Consider the following 22769-nt stretch of genomic DNA (forward strand, 5'->3'; position numbering starts at 1 on the left):
TTGAAGATCATAGATCAGGCTTGGGTGGGAGTAACTCGATGGACACTGAATTCTGCCTGGAAGAAGCTGTGGCCTGATGCAGTTTCTCCCCGAGATTTCGAGGGTTTTGACCCCGAACCTGATCCCGTGGTGGGTGCAGCGGAAGACGTAGAGGAAATCGTCTCCCTTGGCAAATCCATGGGTCTGGAGGTCGACGCAGATGACATCACAGAACTCGTCGCCGAACATCACGACGAACTTACTACAGAGGAGCTCAAGGAACTCGCATGCTATGTCTGAGCACATGAGTGATGATGAGGAAGGGATCGAGGAGGTAGAACATGTGTTAGGTTCGGCGCAAATAAAAGAGATGTTAGGAAAATATCAAGACGTGGTCGACTTCATCGACAAATACCATCCAAAAAAATTGCAGGTTTGTCATGTAGTTGCGCAGTTTGATGATGTTTGCCTAACTCATTTTCGAAATATTCTGAAAAGCCGTACCAAGTAACTTTCTATCGATAGCTTCTTTAAAAAAACTACGAAGCGAACTTGTGATGAAGAGGAAGGAAGTGGTTCAAAGAAAATGGCAAAGAGTGAAGAGAAAAAAATTCAATCAATTTTAAGTGGAGAGAGTGAAAGTGATTAAAATTAATCATCAAAAAGAAAAAAAGAAAATGTAAAAAAAATATAAAATATAAAAATAAAAAAAAATAAATAAGCCAAGTTAGGTTAAAGTTCACTTAGTGTAAGTTAGAATAAGTTACGGTAGTGTACGTTTATCGTAGTCACCCTCTCTACCTCCTCGCCGCCCGTCCGTCTCCTCTCTGCGTAGCAAGACCGACACCTGCGCTGGACTTTCTAAGGTAAAGTTACGCTAAAAACCCGTTTCTTATTTATTATTTCTTGATAGTTATTCTTTTTTACATGTCTATTATCTAATTTAGATTGCATATTGTCATGTGTAATTATGTGTAGTAATTTATCAAGGAGTTATCATAGGTTTTTGGGCTCAACCCCGGATTAATCCTATTTCAATGTATTCTTATGGGAAAATTCGTTTCCACATCCGAACATTTTCTACATCCGAAGTCGGTTGTGGAACGGATTAAATTCGTATGTAGAGGTACCACTGTATTATTCATATATCCTATTGTATTTTCATTCTGGCCCTTGACTAAAGAGAATATTCTCTCGCAATGGGCAGATCTATTATGATCTAATGTGAAATAGTTTAAAGAGCTAGTGTTCAATGGCACATATAATGACACAATGCAGTCAAGCTACGATAAGTAATACTCTTGTCAATCGTTTTTTGTTTTCACAATTACTGGTATCGTTATTTGATATTTCGATTTTGAAAATACTAATATTAATCACATATCCTATTGTATTTTCATTCTGGCCCTTGACGAAAGAGTATAATCTCTCGTAACGGGTAGGTCTATTAAGATCTAATGTGAAACAATTAAAAGTGCTAGTATTCAGTGTCAGTGCAGTGGAGGGTGCGTTCATTCGTGTGTGTCCGTCATAATCCCAGCCTGGGACCTCTTCCATGCTCCCCAACCCCTGGGAGAAGGAAAGTCGAAAGGCAAAAGGATATGACAGACCTTGATTAGCGAACGAACGTCCCCTCGAACGATCATGTTAACAATGTACAGATCGCTCCATCTTAATAGTAAAATCAGTTAAAGGACACGACGCTCATTTCGTATCTGATTTATCAGAATTAAAGAGGTCTATTTCGTTTCTGTTGACGCTTACGATTCTCAGGCAGAAAAGATACACCTAAAAGAATCTAAGCACAGCGATAGACCAAGAAAACGGTCTTCCGATAGTATCGGACAGCATAGTTCTCCGATACTCAGCATCGCTCCGTCCCAGCGATCAGCTTGCGTTGCGGCAAGCGTGAGGACGGACGCATGCGGCAGTCTGGTCTCTTCCTCACGGCAGTCGCAGACACCAGTCTGGTCTCTTCCTCACGGCAGACGCAGACACCAGTCTGGTCTCTCCTTCACGGCAGACGCAGACGCCAGTCTGGTCTCTCCTTCACGGCAGACGCAGACACCAGTCTGGTCTCTCGGGAGAGATCTCTCACAACAATCGATACATAGAAGTATCGACAGTTGACAATATTCAGCAGTCTGGTCTCTCCCTCACGGCAGACGCAGACACCACGGCAGACACACATGCCACGGTGGACGCAGCAATCTGGACGCATGCAGCAGTCTGTAAACTCACGGCAAAGTGGATACATGCGTCATTCTGGACATATACTGGACGCATGCAGTCAGGTTTTGTCACACGTCACTGTAGACAAACATTTGTCTCTTCTTTGCGATTGACTGGACGTGCTTCCTCGGCTCTCGGCAAACTCACGGCATTCGGGACTCATGCATTAGACTGATACCTCTCAGGGAAACATACAACAGTCTCAATCTAGACCCATGATGGACTCATATGGTCGGGACTTGTCCTCGCAACAGGATAGACAAGTTTTTTATCTCTCCTTCACAATTTTCTGAACGCACAACTAACGCTCCCTCGCTTCACGCTGTTGACATACAACATGCTGGACGCATGCGTTCATAGATTTTCCCTCACATGGGTTCACAGATGTTGTTGCTCCCTTAGAGCATGATGATCTTATGCTAGAAGCACTAGAACCTGTCTCTCCCTCGAACTTAAACGTGATATTTCTTCGCAACTGGACGATATCCTTCACGAGATTTCTTCCAGACAAGATGAATTATTTTGGAAGATAATAACCGTCGCAATAACGAGGTTTTGTCTCCTACTCTTTCGATTCAGGGAATCGATGTTCCGTTAGCCGAATTAGAAGACGAATCTCAGGATTCATTACAGTCAACTGATTTAAAAAAAAAAAAATGGTTCTGGCTAGATGGGTTAAGAGAGTTTTCTCAACTCTCAACCAATGGACATCCAAGAGAAGGTTCTAGGGAAGGCCTTCTTTTTCTTTTCCTCATTCAGGTCAACCATGAGCAAGTCGTTGTTTGTGGTCCAATTTTGAAATGAACCATCGGCTGAAGTAAACTTTTAGACAAAAGAAAGTCTTCAGCCTTATGGACTGGACTCTTTGAACTCTCGCAGAAGCCACAGACCCTAGGAACAAGGCTCAGATGCATCTGTTTGCCTGTTTGGTTAAGGCCTGGAGGGATGTCCCCATCGAACTTTCCGCCCTTTTCATGGCAGGAGTTCTTAAAAAGAGACCTCAGAGGATTGCGACTGGAGATCAAACTCGCAGATTCTCAAGTCAACAAACCAAATCAAAAAGTGAGACGTTTTATGCCTCCCATGTCCTCTATACCCCTAGAGCTGACAACAGTCCACTAAGGAGACAGCAGCTCTTTAAGAACAAGTGAGCCTTATGCTGTCAGCTTCATTCATAGTAATGTAGAGGACATCTCCTCGGAGGGGTCTTTACATCATACTTTTCCGAGTTCTGAAAAACTCGGGAGGGGGGGGATGAAAACCTGTTCTGGACATCAGTCCATTGTACACATAAAGGGAGTAAGGTTTCTTCTTTGTACCTGGACTACTGACCACTCAGAGTAAAGTGTCTGGAGGCTCTTCGAAGGATAATGCCATTAACGCAACAGTTAGGTCTGATGGTAACCTGGCCAAATCTCAACTAACACCCTCACAGAATTTAATATTTCTGGGAACGATACTTGGTTCAGTTCGCGTTCAAGGCGCTCCGGAAATGTCGCAAGGACTTTCCCCTGGTGGTCACCCGGCTACGGTTGACGATCTCTCGCAGCAATCAGCTCACGGTTTAGTTCGCGCACACGGCGCGCTTCTTGTGTCTGGTCTGTCTAAAGTAGAGAAGTCGATTTCATCCCTGTTTGACACATACGATTTGCGACAAGGATCTATGGATAGAGTCTCAGAGGAAATGACACATAAATATCAAAGAGCTAGTGGCCATTCACCAAGCCCTGATTACTCACTTCAGAGAAAGGGAGAATAACGTCCGGAGGGATCTTTTCGGCAGAAGAAGGCAAGTTCTTACTGCAGAATGGACCCTACATCACGATGTGTGCACCAACCTTTGGATGATTGTGGGGTCAACACTCGATAGATCTCTTCGCCTCACAGATGACATAGAGGTTGCTGGTATTTTGCTCTCCAGTACCAGACCAGGAAACGGTCGCACTGGAAACTTTTCTTCTGAACTGGGAAGGTCTAAACATGTACTCTTTTCCTCCATTCAAGATCCTGGACCGAGTCCTGAAAACATTCAGGGATTCGGCCAACGTCCGCATTACCATGATAGCTCCTTTTTTGGTCTACGAGACATTGGGTTGCGGAGATGATGGAGTGGCTGGTAAATACCCCCAGATCATGACCACTATTAGGGTTGATTAATCTGAGTGGTACATATTTAGAGTGCGGTGCAGGAATAATAGATTTTCCTCTACCAATACCTCTATAGCCAATATAGCAGAGTTTTTCTGTTGTATCTACGTACAAAAGAGAAGCTAGCTATGCCTTGCATCAAGGGTTACCTCAGCATATTAACCTCAGTCTTTCGTAACCAACACATTGGCGTGTCAGGTAACAAGGACTCTCAGGTCTCATTAAATCTTTTGAGACAACCAAGAGGAAGGATAATCCAACCTCCTCGTGGAACCTAGATGTAGTCCTGGCCTTTTTAACCTCAAGTAGGTTTGTACAGTTGGACAAGTCATCTTGGAAGTATCTTACCAAGAAGACTTTTTCCTAATTTCATTGGCTTCAGTCAAAAACGTAGGAGAGTTTAAAAGCATCAGCAAGAAGATGGGCTTTAATGGAGACAATGCAATTTGCTTCCTTCAGCTAGGCTTTCTTTTAAAAGACGAGACAGACAGCCTCTGATGCTCGGTTAAAAAGCCCTCTTTGCCTTTATCAAAGAATAACCTGGCTTTTTCCCATTAAGGATTTATTAAGGGAAACTCTCCAAGATTGTCTGTAAGGTTTCCCTATCCTTAAGGTAAATCCACACGAGGTTAGAGCTGTAGCAATTTCTATGACTTCCAAACACGATAGGTCAATGAAGTCAATTTTGGAGCCTACTTTCTGACAAAGTAAATCAATCTTCACAGACTGCTATCTCAAAGATGTCCAGACCCAGTATGAGGGTTACTATTCCCTGGGTCCGTACGTTACCTCCGTCTTCTTAGTTGGAGAAGGGTCTACTGCCTCTTCCCTAGAACTTAATATATACCCTTGCCATTTCTTCTTGTACTTCTTCATAGATTGTTTGCGAGGGTTGTCGCAGCCTTCCGTCAGTTTCTGATGCAAGTCAGGTTAGTTTTAATGCGTTCACAGTCTGTCTGCGAGGCTTGTCGCAGCCTACCGTCAATCTGGGATGCAAATCAAATTAGTTTTAATATGGAGCAGGTGGTCAAAATCAGTATCCTTGGCTATGCCAGGTTTGCAAGGGTAGTGGTCTAGCCACTCTTAAGGGTCGTGGACCTTGTGGCAACCCAAAGAGACTTTTACAGCCCACTGAGTGGATCACCGAGTCTCTTAAGGAATGCAGGCGAAATGAGGCAGTATCATTGTGAAGCCAGCTTTCTTATCAGGTTAGAACCAAATTGTTAGTACTACTATTGTAGTTATTGATAATTATATGAATTCCCAAGGGGATGAGGTTTTCAACCCACCTCCAACTGTGTAAATCAGCTATATATATGTAACTACCAGGGAAGTTACATATTTAAAAATGCTATTTTTATTATAAAATAAATTTTTAAATATACTTAACTGGTAGTTACATATATAAAAGGGCCCTCCCTCCTCCCCTCTGAAAACAGAGACATCGAATTTCTGAAGATGTTGGGAATGGTTCTAATAACCTACGAGTGATGGCGCTCATGTATGACCACCTACTGTCATGGCGGCGATCGCCACGAATTTTGAATTTCTGTCGTGCCGCGTCGAAACGCGGGATTTAAGCTATATAAATATAACTACCAGGTAAGTATATTTAAAAATTTATTTTATAATAAAAATTCCATGTTGTTTTAAAATTCCTCACGAGTGACAGATTCGAGCCTTTACACTCGGCTTCTTTTAAAGATCTGACTTTGAAGACTCTTTTCTTAGTAAGTCTGGCAACAGCTAGGAGAGTCAGTGAAGTTCACGCTTTAAGCAAGGATATTGGCTGCAGAGAGGGAAAGGCCATATGCTCCTTGCAACTTGGATTCCTGGTCAAAAGACGAACGTCCTTCTCATCCATGGCCTAAATCTTTTGAGATTGCTAACCTCTCTGATATGGTTGGTGAAGAGTTGGAGAAAGTTCTGTGTCCTGTTAGAGCACTGAAGTTCTATCTGGACAGAACTAAAGATTTAAGAGGCAGTTCAGAAGCTCTTTGGTGCGCAGTCAGGAAGCCTGCGTTACCTATGTCTAAAACCACCCTGTCATTTTTTATAAGACTTTTAATTAGAGAGGCTCACTCACACTGTGGTGAGGCAGACCTTAAGCTGCTAAAAGTAGACTCATGAAGTTAGAGCTGTGGCAACTTCTGTAGCTTTTAAACAAAATCGTTCTCTGCAAAGCATCATGGATACAACCTTTTGGAGGAGTATATCTGTATTCACCTTGCATTACTTGAAACGTGTCCAGACTCTTTATGAGGACTGCTACACTTTGGGACCATTCGTAGCAACGAGTGCAGTAGTAGTTGAAGGATCTACCACTACGTTCCCCTAATCCCTAGTACCCTTGTTCTTCTCTTGGAACTTTTATATAATTTTATGGTTGTATGTGGAGATTGGTCGACAATCTTCCGCAATCTTTGATTTAGTCAGGTGGTCATTTTGTTCCTTGAGAGCGCCCGGAACAAGGGTATTAGTTGAGGTCCTGTCAGCTTAAAGGTTATTACCCATTTGACAGCTCCTAGAGATCTTCAGCCCCCTGGGTGGACCGCTGGATCTCATAAGGATAGCAGACATAATGAGGCAGAGAATCATTGAAGTCAGCTTCCTTAACGGGTACGAACCCTGAAGCTTGTTTTAATTAACTCTTAAGTAATATTCCAACAATGTTGCTGTCTCTGACCCTCCACCAAGGGTGTCAATCGGCTATTGTTATATAACCACCGGGTAAGTTTAATGTTTGAAAATTATATTTTCATAATAAAATAAATTTTTGAACATATCCGCTGGTTATATAACTTTTATTCCCACCCTCCTCCCCTCTAGAGACCTATGGGCATGGAAGATCTGGTGAAGTATGGAATGGTTCGGCCTATCTCCCGTGAGGGCGCTAGTGTACACCTGGCAACTTTATCTGCGATTGCAGTGAGTTTTTTAATTTCTGCCGGACGTCAGAGACTAAAGCTATTTTTATATAACCAGTGGGTAAGTATGTTCAAAAATTTATTTGTTCCGTAACTGACATACAAACCACGCTATTTGATTTGGGTTATTACTTTCGGCGTGGCTGAAATGACGAGCCATTAGAATTTTAACGAGGGTTTACTACCCCACCGCTAGTTAGCAGGGGGTAGGGAGGGTAGCTTGCTACCCCCCCCCCCCACCCCCTCACACACACCCGTGCTTGAGCTCACTTTGCTCTCGGCTTGGGTGGTAGTCGGACGTGTCCGCCCTCACCCTCGCCTCTCTGACAGCCATTAATGTCTTTTTGCTTTCTCTCCTACAGGTTTGTTTGTGAAGTTGGCCTCTGCGATCATGCGCAAATGTCCTGGATTACCCGACCGCCCTTGTGGTACATTTATGTCGGCGGTCGAGACGGACCCTCACACCCTTTCCTTACTGTAGGGGCCAACGGTGTGATAGTAGTAATAAGTGTGGTGAGTGTAGGGAGTGGTCTACCTCCCAGTGGGAGAGGTTTTCTCAGCGACGGAAGAAGAAGTCCAGGCAGGATATTTCTCCTTCGAAGATTTCTTTGAAAGGAGAAAAACCCAAGGACTCCTCTCCCGTTGCCCAAACCTCCTCCGAAGCTCCCACTCGATCGGTTTCTTCCGAGAAACCGTCAAGTGGTAGCGTAGACCATGGTTCTGTTTCCCGATCTCGGGGTTCGAGAGATGGCGTTGCCTCCCCTAGCGAGGCAGCTCCACCTCTTCCCCCGGGGGAGGATTTAAATTTAAATGTTAATGTAATTGATTTATTCCAGCTTTGGTCTTCCTTTGGGGCTCGAAGGTTTGCCCTCTAAGGAAGCCTTGTTTGACATCATCCGGTTGGGTGCCGCTGTCAAGCAATCGCCGACGTTGGCAGAGGTTGATCCTCTGTCTATCGTCGACGTTGTGGTGGCAGAGGTATCCGATGCGGTATCTCCTAATACCTCTGCAACTGCTCAGCCTGCTGTAGCTGAAGGCTTAGTTTCTCCCTCTGCTCAACCTTCGAGGGAGGATTTAAGTCCAACAGTCTCTCCTGCCGGTGATTCTCCCCCTCGGGGGAGTTCACTCACAGAGACTCTTCTTCGGAGGACTGCTGATGGTCAGCTTGCTGACCCAACGGCCCCCAGAGGGCGCATACGTCGTAAGGCTCGCCTTCCTCTTCGCCGGAGAGGCCTTCCTTCACCTTATAAGGGTGTGAGGAAGCGCCTCTTCGGTTTGTTGTCATCGTTGCAGTCCGCCGCAGAGGAGCCTCGTCATCGATCTCCGACTGTTCCTGCTACAACCCTGGACCTCTCTGCGGATCATTTGCGATCCCCTTCGGTGGAAGGTCGTCCTTACAAAGGACACACCGACCTTCCATCCGTCAGACCTGCTGACCTGCCGTCACCGTTCCTGGCTGCTGATGCACTGTGGGCGCCAACTAAACCTGTTTTTATAAAACAGGCACCGGTCCCTTCAGGGCAACAAGAGCGTACACGCAAATTAGCGCATACGTCCCTTAGGCGCCATGCCAAGCATGCGCGCCAACGTTCAGCTGACGTCTCTGAAGTTTCGGAGTTAGCGCACAGGCGCTCTCCTACTGTTGCTGATATAGCGCGCCAGCGAGCTCCTGCTGCCGAGGTTCCAGAAAAGGGCGCCAGCGCTCACCTGCGCGCCAGTGCTCACCTGCGCGCCAGTGCTCACCTGCGTGCCAGCCATCACCTGCTCGCCAACGCGCTACTGCGCGCCCTCAACCTACTGCGCGCCAACGTTCTCCTGCGCGCCAGCATTCACCAATGCGCAAGCACTCTCCGTGCCCCCAGTCCCGGATCCCAAGGCACTCTGGCAAGATGCCTTCCAACGACGGTGAGACAACATCGACGTGTATGCCTTTCCCCCGTTCTGTCTGATGAGGAGGGTGCTCAACAAGACCAGAATCTCGGTCAATCTTTCAATGACCCTCATAGCTCCGCTATGGCATCACGCGGAATGGTTTCCGGACCTTCTGTGACTCCTAACGGAACTTCCGAGAAAACTCCCTCCACGACATGATCTACTCGGACAACCGCATGCCAACATCTTCCACAAAGCCGTAGCTTCTCTACGACTTCACGCCTGGAGACTATCTAGCATCTTCTCGCTGAGAGAGGATTTTCGCAACAAGTTGCGATTAGGATGTCTGGAGATCTGCGAAAATCATCCGCATCTGGCTACCAGGCAAAGTGGAAAGTCTCCTATGGTTGGTGTCATGGAAGGGGTATCTCTCCACTCGATGCCTGCCACTATTCCAACAATAGCGGAGTTCCTTGTGTATTTGCGGGAAGAAATGCGCCTTTCAGTCTCGGCGGTGAAAGGCTATCGCTCAGCCATAAGTCTAGCCTTCAGGCTCAAAGGAATGGACATTTCTTCCTCACTGGAACCTTCCCTACTCATACGAAGTTATGAACTTACCTGCCCTCAGTCAGAAATGAGACCACCTCTATGGAACGTGGTTCGAGTTTTCGGGTCTCTTGAGAGACCTCCCTACGAACCATTACGCCAGGCTTCAGATCGCCACCTAACTTGGAAGACGGTGTTCCTACTAGCTTTGGCTTTGGCCAAGCGAGTCGGTGAACTTCATGGTCTCTCATATGACATCGCCCATTAAAGGGGATGGGGGGAGGTAATGTTCAAATTCGTCCCTGAGTTTATTGCTAAGACTCAGAATCCGGGGGTGCCGGATCTTCGGTTCGACTCCTTCCAGATTTCGAGTCTTCGTTCTGTAACGGATGACCCAGACCATCTCTACTGTGCCCAGTAAGGAGTCTGAGGCTATATCTCAAAAGAACGGCTGCAGTCCGTCCTGAAGTGCAAGCATTGTTTGTTAGCACTGGGAGGACTAAGAGGAGGGTCACCAAGAATACCATTTCGGCACGGATTCGTAGGGTAATCCATCTGTTCCTGAATCCAGACCCTCCTCCGTCACGTCGCCCTAGAGCACATGATGTCAGGGGCGTAGCTACGTCCCTGGCCTTCAAGAAGAATTTCTCAGTGAAGCAGGTTCTTCAGGTTGGGGTGTGGAAGCATCAGACGACCTTCACAGCCCACTACCTGCAAGACGTGACCCACAGGAGGCTCGATACATTCTCTATCGGCCCTGTGGTGGCTGCACAACAGCTGGTTTAGAACCTCAGGCTCCTTAATGGACAAGTAGCAGAAGGTTGAGGGCATTGTTACCCGGTCTTAGTCTGCATGAATGAAAAGGTTTGTCTGGCCCTTATTCTTTTCTTCATCTTCCCCTCTCTTGGGGAAAGCAGCATCCTGGGTTCTCTGCACAGCGGACCTCAAACCACTGTAGGTAAACCATGTTTCCTTGTGTTCCTAGTATTAAACTAATACTGTCACGTCCCCATACCCTGACGAGATGGTATTGGGAGATCCCTAGCCTAAAGTTTCCTTCTAAAAGACTACAGGTCAACTTCCTAGGACGAGTCACACTTTACTATACCTTCACACACAACTTGCGTAGGCCGCAGTCCTTGCGTAGCAAGGTTCTAGTGAGATGCAGGGACTCCTTATTGCTGAGTGCGAACACTCAAATATTGAGTCCCCGGGCAAAGCCAAAAGCTAGTACTGGCTGGGACTTTCCACCCTTCCTAATGGGTGAGTCACCCCTATTAAATAGCGTGGTTTGTATGTCAGTTATGGAACAAATGACAAATTCGTAGATAATTTGTATTTTTCCTAACTATACAAACCTTAGCTATTTAATCAAACTTGCCCGCCAGCCCTATCCCCCTTGATGTCCTACCTCTAAGCAAAGTGAGCTCAAGCACAGGTGTGTGAGGGGGGGGGCGGGGTTAGCAGGCTACCCTCCCTACCCCCCGCTAACTAGCGGTGGGGTAGTAAACCCTCGTTAAAATTCTAATGGCTCGTCATTTCAGCTACGCCGAAAGTAATAACCCCTATTAAATAGCTAAGGTTTGTATAGTTAGGAAAAATACAAAATATGTACGAATTTGTCATTTTTAAGTGCCGAAAGTTCCAGAATAAATTTGACATCTTAGTAATACAAGAGTTTATTCTTAAAAAGTTGTTGTAATAGACGAGTACAGCAATAATGTCTTCCATTTAGATGCTCAGACATCCCTATTAACGTCTATAATCACTCGTCTATTAGCACTTCCTTGTCTCTACTCGCCCATAACCACACGTTTGAGTGTAAGTAGTCGTCTGCGCCTGGACTGAATGATGAAAGAGAATGAATATCAGCTGACCCAGTCGGGGGTTCTTCCACAATGGGATGTTTCGGTGTCGTTCTTGGGACAATTGTAGAGTTTTGTGTGATTTGTTTTGATTGAATAGTTTAGTCGTAATAATTGTCATCATCACCTCCTACACCTGTTCATGCAAAGGGCCTCGGTTAGATTTCGCCTGTCGTCTCTATCTTGAGCTTTTAATTCAATACTGTACTTCTCCATTCATCATCATCTGCTTCACGCTTCATAGTCCTCAGCCATGTAGAGCTGGGTCTTCCAACTCTTCTAGTGCCTCGTGTAGCCCAGCTGAACGTTTGGTGAACTAATCTCTCTTGTGGAGTGCAAAGAGCATGCCCAAACCCTCTCCATCTATCTGCCCCTCATCATGACCTCATCCACATGTGGTACTTGAGTAGAATGTGGCATGAAGAGGCAAAACCTGATGAATGGGAGTTAGGAGTGTTGGTGAAAGTGGCAAAAGAAGGAGGAGACCTGACTGATGACAATATCAATAGAAATTCATTCATACTAAATTGATTTTTCTTTTTCTCATTTCCAGAACACAGCGAAGGTGTTCAGTAGTCATGTCCGATGGATTGGTCATCCAGGAAGACGGGAAGGAGAAGCTTATCATTGTGACGGCCGTTACTGCCATGGCCGCCTGTTGGATCGTTTGCCCTGTAACAGGTACTGTTGTGAAATTAGAGTTATACGATCAAGGCTCCTAATTCCATGAAAATTTCATTACAGGTATACTGTATGTTTTATAATTATGTACGTGTTTAAAACAAGGACCTGTGATATATCAAAAGACCAGATCCCTGCTGCATCTGAGAAGCTAACAGCGACTGTATTCAATAAATGAAATATCGGTCCAATGTGTTATGGGGTTTAGGCATTGGTTATCGTGTAACTGAGGTTTTTCAGCCGTCAGAATTTCTCGCATCGCCAAAGGGAGTATTGCATAGAGTACAAGTTTAGCTGTGGCCGGACACTATAGGTTTTATAAGAAGCATTTCGCTTCCTCCATACAGTTCTCAGCTATGATGGATTGATTGATTGATTGAAGGAGAGTTTTTTGGCATCCTGAAATCTAAGGTCATTAATGCCGTTCTCAGCTATGTTGTCCTTTTCCTTTCACTTTTTATCCATTCCACTTTGGGCTTTTCCATTATAGCTGTTTGTAAACAAATCCTTATGGGGCAGGTGAGGGATAATTTTGTAATGGCATTGGATGTATTATTTACTGTATTTTACTCCTGAAATCTGATGTAAGCAGGCTCACTCAAAAAAGCTATGGATGAATTTGATGGAAATTTCAAGACATGTTAGAAATGGGATAACTTAGAAGGTATTAGATTTACCCTGTGATCGTATTCACCATCCAGACCCAAGAGTTTTTTTCTAAAGGATTCTTAACTATTGCGAGATTGGACCAAATTGGAAATTCTTGCTTATTACTCGAGTAAAGCACAGTAGACTTTGTCGAAACTTTTAAGCATTAAGCCATCGTAAGGTCTAGCAATCGCTACATTATGTTTATGGTATTATTCCGGACCTGCAGATCCAGGATGGGAACATGTAAACAACATGTAAATAGAGATCTAGTGAAGATCGAGATGGTATGATAGAGGGAATCGAGGTCTGTGCTCTCTGAGTGCTCATTTTACTTGTTTTTAATGTTTTAGTTGATAGTACGTATTTTGCCTTTTGTTAATTCAATGCACTTCTTCAGGTGAAAGAGAATGCAGGAAGACATTCCGCCTCCCGAGACGCACGTTTATCACGAGCCTCCTCCCAGTGGAGATTGAAGAGGCCAAGCATCCGCTGCTCCTGTGCGGCGATCACGACAGCCGATTACACGTATTCACACGCGAGAGTTTAGGTGACTATTTTCCAGAAGCGGTTCTTAACGGTCACGAAGACTGGGTGACTTCGCTGGACATTATGCGAGAAGGTTAGTTTCCGAGATCTTATTCACTTGATTCAGGACCTTGTATTGTTTACCTTTTATATTGTATGTTGCAGAGGGGTGAGATGTCCAGAGGAAGGAAAAGAAATGGGTCTGGTTTGGAGCTGCAATGAAGGAAGATAAAAAAATGAGTCGGACGTAGTGTGGCGAGAGACCAGTAGGAATTGCCAAACATAATAATCAAGTGAAGGAAATGTAATCTAAACCAGATGGGAATTGAGGCAGAAAATACTCAAGACTTTGTAAAGTGGCTACCACACCTTTTGAATTGAGTCAAGAGAATATTTAATGCAAAGACTAAATATTCAGGGAATGAAAAATCATGTTAGATTATGAATTCATTACCTCTGCCAATGAGTTTATAAAATGACCAGCATTTATTAATTTATTTATTTATACGTTTGTTTGTTATCTGTTAGCAAGATTATGTTCAAACGTCTTGCTTGATTTCCACCAACTTTGAACCACTGATAGGTATTATTATGCTTTGGAGGAACCCATTGAATTTTGAAGGTGAACCACAGCAAGATCACAGTTCTAGTTATGATTGTTATTATATATAGACAGTAGATTATGCAAAAGGTCAACGTATGAAAAAGGGGAAGGTTGGTCCCTAGACTTGAATCAAATGTTGGTAATATTCAGGGAGCTCTTTTGACTTGTTTTGAGAATGCATTTTGAGCATAAATATTATTACCTTTTCACATAATGGCGGATTATTGCTTGCCAGCTGTTCGAAGGACTCCTCCGTTCGTGTCTGGAAAGTCTGGGTGCTGGAGAAAGGAGACGACGTGAAGGATGCGGAAGACGGGGAAGACAAAGTTCTGAGGCTGCGCAGCGTCGTGTTCCGAGTCGAACCGAGCTCCTCCGGCGACAAGGACGTGACGACGTCTGTGTTGCTCGATACTATCTTAGCTGGTCATGAAAAGGCTTGAGATCAGAAGTGCCTTGGGCTGGTCCAATGATCAAAGGTGAGGAGTGTATCATTTGGTGTTCTGTGTTGATAGAATCCAAGTGGTCATGATGATAGACTTGTTTCGAATTTGTGTATTGCTGTATATTTGTATAACTGAATATTTTGCCACGTTGATACTGGTCTTGCTATAAAAATCAGGACAAGAAAAATCATTTGTTCCGTAACTGAAATACAAACCACGCTATTTAAATAGGGTATTACTTTCGGCGTAGCTGAAATGACGAGCTATTAGAATTTTAACAAGGGTTTACTACCCCACCACTAGTTAGCGCGGGGGGGGGGGGGGGTAGGGAGGGTAGCTTGCTACCCCCCCCACACACACACACCTGTGCTGAGTTCACTTTGCTCTTGGCTCGGGTGGTACCCGGATGTGTCCGCTTTCACCCTCGCCTCTTTGACAGCCATTAATGCTTTTGTTTTTGTTTTACTTACTTTTTCTTATACTTGTAATATATATATAAACATTCTTTGTTTATGTATATTCGTTCCGTAACTGAAATACAAACCACGCTATTAACATAGGGTTTATTTTCGGCGTAGCTGAAATGACGAGCCATTAGATTTTAACGAGGGTTAAACTATCCCCGCGCTAGTTAGCACGGGGGTAGGGGAGTGGTAGCTAGCTACCCCTCCCCCCTCCTCACACCGGTGAGCTGCTTCACTTCACTTAACTTTTGGCTCGGACGATGTACAGACGTTTCTGTCCCGTCCTCACATATTGACAGCCTTAATTTGTTTGCTTTTTCTTCCAGTGTGTGTTTGTTTGAAGTTGGCCTCTACCTTTACTTTCTACCATGCGGAAATGCCCTGGACTTCCCGATCGCCCCTGTGGAACGTTTATGTCGGCGATCGAGACAGACCCTCACACCCTTTGCCCGCAGTGTCGAGGTCAACGGTGTAGTAGTGATAATCTGTGTATGGAATGTTGGGAGTGGCCTACCTTCCAGTGGGAGAGGTTTGCGCGGCGGCGTAAGAAGAGTTCTAAGAGAGACCGTTCTTCCCCCCAGGGGAAGGAAGGCTCCAAGGACTCTTCTTCCATTGCCCGAACCTCCTCCGAAGCTCCCACTCGTTCGGTCTCTCGTGAGAGGCCGCTGAGTGGTAGAGTAGGCCCTTCTTTTGTTTCCCGAACTCGGTGTGTGGGAGAGGGCGTTGCTTCCCATACCGAGGCAGCTCCCCCTCCTCCTCGGGGGGAGGATATTATTGATTTTGTAGATTACGACCAAACTGTGTCTAATGATGATCTTTTCCAGCTTTGGGCTTCCTTGGGGCTTAAGGGCTCACCCTCCAAGGAAGCCCTGTTTGATCTGATCCAGTTGGGGGCAGCTGTCTAACAGTCACCGGTAATACCAGAGGTAGATCCCCTGGCTATTGACGACGTTGTTGTGACAGAGGCGTCCGATGGGTCGGGTCAAACCCCTGCTGCTACTGTTGCTGTTGCTGCTGAAGGCCCAGGTTCCCCCTCCGAAAATCCTTCAAGGGGGAAGCTGGGTCCAACAGTCTCTCCTGCGAGTGTTGCTCCCCCTTGGGGGAGTGCACTAACAGAGACTCCTCTTCAGAGGACCGACGATGCTGATACCCTGCCACGAGGTTGTCTTCGCCGTAAGGCTCGCCCTCCTCTTTGTCGCCGAGGCCTTCCTTCTCCTTACAAGGGAGTCAAGAGGCGCCTCCTCTTCGGGTCGTCATCCTCCTCGTCCCCTGTGAAGGACTCTTCTCTTCAGCAACAGACCGTAGCAGTAACTCCTCTGGACCTCTCTGCTGATCGTTCGCGATCTCCTGCGCCTGCCAGATCTTCCTTGCCTACGCAAGCACCTGTCCCTTTGGGGCAGAAGGGCCTCTCTCACAATGTGGGTGAGGCCCTTCCGCGCCAGGTTTCACCTGCGCGCTCTTCAGTAGCGCGCAAGCGCCTTCGCTCTCCTGATGGCCAGCGCCCACCTGCTCGTCAGCGCTCTCTTGCCGTAGAGTCTCCTGACACTCCTCGCCAGCGCTCTCCTGATCTCCAGCTTTCACCTGCTCGCCTGCGCGCATGCGCACTTCAGCCCCTGCTGCGCGTCAACAGTCTCCTGAGCGCCGTCAACCTCCGGCGCATCAGCGCACTACGGCACGCCAAGTTCCTGATGCGCGCCCAGCGCGCCAACGTTCGCCCGCGCGCCCACGATCTTCGGATCTGAGCGCAGGCAAGGACATTGTTTCTTAGGCTCGCCAGCGTTCCCCTACACGTCGACTACCACCTGCGCTCCAGTCTCCAGCACGCACTAAAGTGCATACACGCCCACGAGCCAGCTCCTGAGCCCGCCCACAAGACTTCACCTTCGAGACCATCAGCCACGGCGTGCCATCCTACGCGTCAGCGATCTCCTACGCGCCAGCGTTCCCCTACGCGCCCGCGCGATCCTTCATCTGCGCGCGAACGCTCACCAACGCGCCCACGCGTATGATCGCCACAGGGCTCCGGCTCGCCCACGCGCCAACTCACCTGTGCGCGGTCGGTCGCCCACGCGTTCCACTCGTCAAAGATCACCAACGCGCCGTCGCTCGCCACCACGCCATAACTCGCCAACGCGCTTGATCTCGCCTAGGCTAAATCATTCACCTACGCGCCATTCTCCTGATCGCCAGCGATCACCCAGGCACTCGTGCTCACCTGTCCATTCACGCACACCTTCGCCTGCGCGCCCACTCACCAGCGTGCCAAGTCACCAGCGCGCCCGCGCCCTCATCTCCGCGCGCCAACGGTCGCCCACGCGCGACCCCGCGATTCTGCCATTGCGCGAGCGCCAGCTGGACCCGGTAATTCTGCCACCGCGCGAACGCCAGCGCGAACCAGCGATCCTACCATCACGCGACCCCCAGCATGATTCCCGCCGGGTTTCGCAGTGCGCCCAGCCTTGCGAGGTACCGGGGCCGCGTACTTCCAGATCGTCCTCGCGATCACCATCGCGGAAGCGCTGAGCACGCGCCCAGGAGCAGGAAGAGTCATCGGAGAGGTCCGGACAACATTCTTCTTCCCTTTCTTCTTTTCAGGCAGGCCCTATAGTATCCACTCTGAAGGATCAACCGATCCCCTTCCCTCCAGCGGGGGTCGCTGCCACTGCGTCAGTCATTTTTCCATCTCTGATCTGTTATATCTTTGGTCTACTCCGAAACTTTGAAAAAAAATACCTAAATCAATAATAAAAGATTGTAACAAAATTCTCGCATTTGGAGATCTTTAATCTGCCCACGCATGCTTAACTGACCTGCCAGGTGACTCCCATACCTGTCAGAATCGAGAGCTGTGCGAGAGAGAATTCCATCGCATTAGGTCAGGCAAATGCTTCTATAGCTTCTTGCCAGGTGCTTTGGGGAGACAATCGGTCGTGTATGGACGTGGTTGTCGGAAAAACAACGGTGTTTAGGTTTTTTTTTTTAAGCATTAAGTGGGAAGTGACTTGCTTTTTTTGGTAAAGAAAAGTCGACAGTTTTTGACAAGTTTACGCTTCTCTGTACAACATTCTATGCTTGATACTTTATTCACATATGTTAGTTACTAAATATTAATCATTTTGATAATTATACCATTGATTTTATTATAAACCTCTTTTTTTAAACTCTCTTTCTCTGCAGATTTTCCTTGGCGGCGTTGACAAGAAGACCCAGTTCTGGCGTTTCTTCTTAGGTAACCTCGCTTCTGGCGGTGCTGCCGGTGCAACCTCCCTCTGCTTTGTGTATCCTCTTGACTTCGCTCGAACCAGGTGAGAATTTGCGGAATCCGTTCCGCGTCGAGGCGGGTTTTACACGGTCGAACTATTCGTCGGACCTACTAGTCGAACGGTTTGAGGAGTTGGAGTCTTAAAATGTCTGGTAACTAAATACCCCGTTTACACATTCAAATGTCGCTGCATACACTTATCTGTTATGAACCGTTCGCCCATGTAAACTCCGCTTAAGACATTGGAATGTCCTAGTTTGTTAGTGATAATATGCTATTTTCCCTGTTGGAGCCCCTGGGCTTATAGCAATGTGCTTTTCAAGCTTTTATCAGTTTCTTTAAACTTTCACTTTCTTTTTAAAGTTTTTAAACATTTCCTGGTTTTTTCATCCATTGGAATAAACTGTAATTATCCCAGACTTTCATGATAGACCCCATGTCTAATCTAGGCATATGTCATTCACATTCATGTAGAGGTTTTCATTGACATACTTCCGTCTTTATATATTGCATTGTAAAATCAATAATATTTGCATTTAATATTTAGTATCATTCAATGTATCAGAATTTTTTAGACCTAAAAAGAGTTGCAAAAACCAAATTGTTTTTTAGTACTTCGCTTGTATCTTATTCAAATTTAACTCAAAGTTTCCTCATTCATTATTATTTCATCCATTGCTATATAAATACGAAGTATATATGCAAATTATTTTCTTATGACATTATTGTGCAAATATTTTTCACAGTTAAAAGCACCTTGCTACACTGGCAATATTATTACTCATTAACAAAGGTGTATATATAATCTGTGTTATCCAATGTTAATATTTTCATCTCTTCAATGTATTTGTCATACTCATTATATCCACGAGCATAAGTATTCTAGAACTAATTTTGATTCTTTCATATATCTATTCAGTTCTCATTTTTAATATAAATATAATTTTACAATGCTTAATCTATGCCTATTGATCTTGCCAATATAACGATCATACGTTTAGCTGTTATATATTCCTTGTATATAATTTTTCCAGTACTCCCTTTATAGTTACATGGTAAGCAATAATCTCTATAGGAATTAGTTTATTATCAATTTATTTGTTCAGACCTTAGTGATATGAGGAGGGTATAGTAACTGTGATTCTGTGATCTTGAATCTCGTTTTCTATGATACCCATTTTCTATATTAATGGTAAACTGCGATATACTCTACAGAAACTGATGAAGATCCTGGGACGGATATAGAGGAATTGGCAATCTACTGAAGCAGTAAGGTGGGACCCCTGGCCATCCCTCCTATATAGAGGAGAGTAATGAATTTGGAGACTGTCCAGTAATTCAGGATAAATATACTACCTGGCAACTTTAAGCCACCATTTCAAAATTCTGGCCAGTCATACCACCCATATATGCTATTACAATTGTTCAAAATCTTAGCTTGTACAAAAAGAATACAATTGTATCATTTCTTTGGGTCAAAATAAAATTACATAATAAATATCATTACTTTTTATTATTCCAAAAATATTTTAAAACTGAGATACTGTTTTGTCACAGCCAACAAAAAAAAATAAAATAAAATATTTTCTTTGAATTTTTCCAATTATGGATCCAGATGTTACGTAATTTTGCCCTGGATTTACCAGCGTCTTTGGATTGATTTCTTCGGTGTCGACGATCCTCCTCTTGTCTCCGACTCTTTGCAATCTTCTGGTATGAGTTATGCTCCAACGCTGAGTTCTCTGCTTAGGCCTATACCTGCAAAATATGAAATATCACAATTAGTTAACAAATTTGAGAATATTTGCATAGTGAATTAAATGCTATTTGTTTTATAATATACATTTGAACCCTTTTAAGAGACTACAAAACAAAACAAATGCTCTTAAATGCTATTTGTTTTATAATAGCATTTAAGAGCATTTTTGTTTTGCTTTTTAGTCTCTGAAAAGGGTTCAAATGTATATTTGTTTTGTTTTGTAGTCTCTAAAATAGCATTTAAGAGACTACAAAACCAAAATAAATTTGACTACAAAACAAATGCTCTTAAATGCTATTTGTTTTGTAGTCTAATTTATTTTGGTTTTGTAGTCTCTTAACTGCTATTTAAGAGACTACAAAACAAAACAAAAATAGCATTAAGCAACTCGTATAAGAAACTACAAAACAAATAGCATTCAAGAGACAATGCAATATTACACTATATTACATAAATACTGAACATTTCTATCAATGGAATTTTGGTATTTGTCAATATAACATATATTTGTTCCTATCTTGGTTTTATATAACCCATTTTGTCCATGGTAACGACACAAGGCCTATTACAAATGATATAATATCACCTATATTTAATATTAGGCCTACTGCAAATGATATAACATTAGGCCTAGTGGAAAATGCTATATTATAGTGTATTAGATTGCATATGTAATTATCTCCTATTTAGATGAAGTATTTTTCATCTTTCTAAAACGCTGATCAAAGTTATGTCTAAAAGAACATAATTACAATATACGCAATAGTATATCGTTATTTGTTGTAGTCTTAAATAAGTAATATTTGTTGTAGTCTTAAATACGCAATATTATATTTGCTGTAGTCTTACCTGGGACAAAATGTGTATTAAAAAACCAAGATAGGAACAAAGAAATAGTTAAGTCATTAAAAACACTACATATGTGAAACGGACAAGTTGAATTAAAAAAAAAGGCTGATGAGGCTCCAAAATACATATGTTAACAATTAAAACTGTCCCAAAAATTAATGTATTTTAATGACTCGAGAAGACAAGAAGAGGAGAATGGAGAGTATTGAGAAACTTGGAGTATCGAGGCAAGAGAAAAATCTCTCTCTCTCTCTCTCTCTCTCTCTCTCTCTCTCTCTCTCTCTCTCTCTCTCTCTCTCTCTCTCTCTCTCTCTCTCTCTCTCCTTAAATGAAACTCCATACTCACCATTCTATAGGTTTATATGATGAAGTCAACCTCGGAGTTTCACACGACTTTGGTCTTCAGTTGAAGAAGAGCAGAAGCCATCTTTCATTTCAGTCCATTACCTATAAAAAAAATGAAAATAAAATGATTTTCTCATTTAAAAACAACAGAAGAACAATTAAAATATCTTGATATAAATTATTTCTTAATATTTAATATTTAGTTCCATAGTGCAAACTGATCTCGGCTAATTTTTGTATAGGCCTACTTGGTGAACTGGAATTTCTAATGGGAACTAGAAATAGGATCCGGCCTTAAAACATTACCAATGTTTAACTTGACAAATATCCTTTTGTTATTTTATTAACCTATTTTAGGACATCACTTTCACTAAACAATTAAAAAGGCTTCCATCTAAATTTGGTCAAATTTCTAAGTCATACCTTTAGCAAAACTAAATTTATTTTTTCAATAAATTACACAGGAATTTCAAATAGAGTTTCTACCTTCTCTATCGTGAAGCAATTACATTCTGATGACTCTGAATATTTACACTCGGTAAATTCAAAATTAATTTAGACAGTCATTTGGTTATTCCAATTCCTACCTTTTAAAAGGTCAATTATATTACACAAGAACATAATAAAGCCACTTGCAACACCCACAAGATTTACAGGATTTTAATTAAGAAAAAAAATAAAGAAAAATAAACTAGCTATACTGAAATATTTCAGACGCTACTTTGGTTATAACTAACATTGAAGTAGAAACATGTTAATGCCATCACACTTTAAATACAAAAATTGGAAATGAGCAAAATAAATGTATGAAATAAGCCCTTATAAAACCCTGAATGTGAACAAAATATCATTAATGTATAGACATTTAGAGTTTACTTTAGTGTCCCCAAGTCACCACCGAGGACAGGAGTCCTTATTTCGAGAGCAGTCCATTATATGAAGGATGATAAAAGCTCCCTAGGAAGCAGTAAGACCAAATACACGACTAAGGTAAGTTTGTGTGATGCTTCTCAAATGCGCAAAAGACTTTGGAAAAGGGGATGACATCAAATGAAGGGTACTACCCTGACACCCCCGATTCACCCCAGCCAATTATGTGCCAGATGGGACAGCTCTTACATTCCCCTACACGACTAAGGTAAGTTTGTGTGATGCTTCTCAAATGCGCAAAAGACTTTGGAAAAGGGGATGACATCAAATGCAGAGTACTACCCTGACACCCCCAGATTCACCCCAGCCAGTTATGTGCCAGATGGGACAGCTCTTACATTCCCCTACACGACTAAGGTAAGTTTGTGTGATGCTTCTCAAATGCGCAAAAGACTTTGGAAAAGGGGATGACATCAAATGCAGAATACTACCCTGACACACCCCAGCTTCACCCCCGATTCACCCCAGCCAGTTATGTGCCAGATGGGACAGCTCTTGCATTCCCCTACACGACTAAGGTAAGTTTGTGTGATACTTCTCAAATGCGCAATAGACTTTGGAAAAGGGGATGACATCAAATGCAGAGAACTACCCTGACACGCCCAGCTTCACCCCCGATTCACCCCAGCCAGTTATGTGCCAGATGGGACAGCTCTTACATTCCCCTACACCGACGAGTTAGCACAG

General features: G+C 44.0%; 1 protein-coding gene and 1 long non-coding RNA gene across 2 annotated transcripts in view; one reads left to right on the forward strand and one right to left on the reverse strand.

Moving 5' to 3' along the window:
* Positions 1 to 18310, forward strand: part of LOC137633393 (uncharacterized) — a 28874-nt gene extending 10564 nt beyond the window's left edge. The window contains exons 3-5 of the mRNA XM_068365617.1: positions 12123 to 12250; positions 13299 to 13520; positions 18115 to 18310. Of these exons, the coding sequence (XP_068221718.1) occupies positions 12123 to 12250; positions 13299 to 13520; positions 18115 to 18134 (370 nt within the window). The 3' untranslated portion in view covers positions 18135 to 18310. The remainder of the gene's footprint in view (positions 1 to 12122; positions 12251 to 13298; positions 13521 to 18114) is intronic.
* A 1440-nt stretch (positions 18311 to 19750) lies between these two features.
* The window catches only part of LOC137633630 (uncharacterized), a 371358-nt gene continuing 368339 nt past the window's right edge, over positions 19751 to 22769 (reverse strand). Inside the window, exons 3-4 of the long non-coding RNA XR_011042319.1 lie at positions 21154 to 21254; positions 19751 to 19957 (exon numbers count right to left, since the gene is read on the reverse strand). This is a non-coding gene — a long non-coding RNA (uncharacterized lncRNA). The remainder of the gene's footprint in view (positions 19958 to 21153; positions 21255 to 22769) is intronic.

The sequence above is a fragment of the Palaemon carinicauda genome, chromosome 43 (assembly GCF_036898095.1).
Source record: "Palaemon carinicauda isolate YSFRI2023 chromosome 43, ASM3689809v2, whole genome shotgun sequence".
Classification (NCBI taxonomy): Eukaryota; Metazoa; Arthropoda; class Malacostraca; order Decapoda; family Palaemonidae; genus Palaemon; species Palaemon carinicauda.